The sequence below is a fragment of the Myotis brandtii genome, unplaced genomic scaffold (genome assembly GCF_000412655.1).
Source record: "Myotis brandtii unplaced genomic scaffold, ASM41265v1 scaffold986, whole genome shotgun sequence".
In the NCBI taxonomy this organism is placed as follows: domain Eukaryota; kingdom Metazoa; phylum Chordata; class Mammalia; order Chiroptera; family Vespertilionidae; genus Myotis; species Myotis brandtii.
In genome coordinates, this window is record NW_005372102.1 from 2323015 (window position 1) to 2324769 (window position 1755).

General features: G+C 56.4%; 1 protein-coding gene across 1 annotated transcript in view; it reads right to left on the minus strand.

Moving 5' to 3' along the window:
* The window catches only part of WHSC1 (Wolf-Hirschhorn syndrome candidate 1), a gene marked incomplete at its 3' end in the record, with an annotated part of 63660 nt that overhangs the window by 23196 nt on the left and 38709 nt on the right, over positions 1-1755 (minus strand). Inside the window, exon 8 of the mRNA XM_014533459.1 lies at positions 378-496. Within this exon, the coding sequence (XP_014388945.1) occupies positions 378-496 (119 nt within the window). The remainder of the gene's footprint in view (positions 1-377; positions 497-1755) is intronic.

Genomic DNA, 1755 nt, shown 5'->3' on the forward strand with positions numbered 1-1755 from the left:
GACACCCCGAGCTCCTGACGCTCAGTGAGCTCGCGAGAGCCGCTCAGGGCCTGTCGCTGAAGCAGACCCCGCGTCTCCGGAGGCTGAGCTGTGACAGCGCCGTCAGCAAGCCCCAGAGACGGGGTCACTTTTACGTGGACCCGGGCTCCACGCCAAGCGCCGCTCAGAGGGTCTCGGGCTTTTCTCTGGCAGCTGGTATCGGGCTGATGCTCCGGCCCCTGGCAGGTCAGAGCTGCTCTCGGCAGCGGCCTCCGCCCAGGGGCCGGGAGAGAAGCTCGCCGACTCCCCCACAGCAGCCCACGGGGTGGGGAGGACAAGATGCCAGGGGTCAGGGTCACACAGCACGGGGTCCAGTGCCGGGCAAACCTGGACGTTACCTTCCGAAGACCCTGCTTGTCCATCCTGAGTCTTTTCCTGGGCGCCTCGTCACGCTCAGCGTCTCCTGTGGGGTCCTGAGTCCTCTTCGGGTGGGTCCTTTTTCTCCCATACAGGTTCCCTGGGAATGGGGACGGGGAGCTCACATGAAAAAGGCCGCACAGCCCGGCAGGCGTGGCTCAGTAACTGAGCATTGACCTATGAACCAGGAGGTCATAGTTCAATTCCGGTCAGGGCACAGGCCCGGGTTGCGGGCTTGATCCCCAGCAGGGGGAGTGCAGGAGGTGGCCAATCCACGATTCTCTCTCCCTCTCCCTTCCTCTCTGAAATCAGTAAAAAGGTATTGAAAACCAAATAAAACAAAAAACCGCTGCACAGCTGCACTGAGCACCACCGGGCAGGGGGGTGCAAACCCAGCCGGGGCGGTTTCCTGCCGTCCTGGCCCAGGGCCGAACGCCACAGACCCAACCTCCGCGTTTTGTGACCTGCAAGGACTGTGTTTCCGGTCACATCAAATTCTGAAAAAACCTCATCTAATCCAGGTTATTAGATTGGCATTCGCTACAATTACATTTTAATGAACTATAGCATTAAATTTAAGTATATGTATGCGTGCACATAAGCCTAACCACTGGACACAGACACCGGGGGGTGAGGGCATGATGGGGGTGGAGGGGGGCAATGGGAGCATAGGACACATATGTAATACCTTAATCAATAAAGAACTAAATGAAAATTTAAATATAATCCAGTATTTTTTTTAAAATATATTTTATTGATTTTACAGAGAGGAAGGGAGAGGGATAGAAAGTTAGAAACATAGATGAGATAGAAACACTGATCAGCCGCCTCCTGCACGCCCCCCACTGGGGATGTGCCCGCAACCCAGGCACATGCCCTTGACCGGAATCGAACCTGGGACCCTTCAGTCCGCAGGCCGACACTCTATCCACTGAGCCACACCGGTTCTGGCATAATCCAGTATTTTTTAATCCTTTACTTACTAACATTCAGACTAGTGGAATTTAAGTTGAACTTTAAAAACCCTACAACTTGCTACGTTTTCTCTATTTCCTTAAAGAAGCAACTCCGTTTGCACCTGCAAGTTCAGGGCTGTCTGGGCTCCACACCGAGGTCCACAGGGGCTCCCAGGGCTCCCGCCCACCCAGACCTCGGGGCCCAGAGGAGAGAGGCAGGCTCCAGAGGGACACTAGTGTGGACCACAAACCCGGCCTTCCCCTTTGCACGGCCACTTCAGACGATCAGGGTCCATGCCTGGACTCGTCGGACGGCCCCTGGGAGCGCAGTGTCACCCTCGAACCCGACTCCCGGGTGGCACAGAGCACTGGCCGGTCTGTGGCAGCCAGCAGTGCCCAGGGC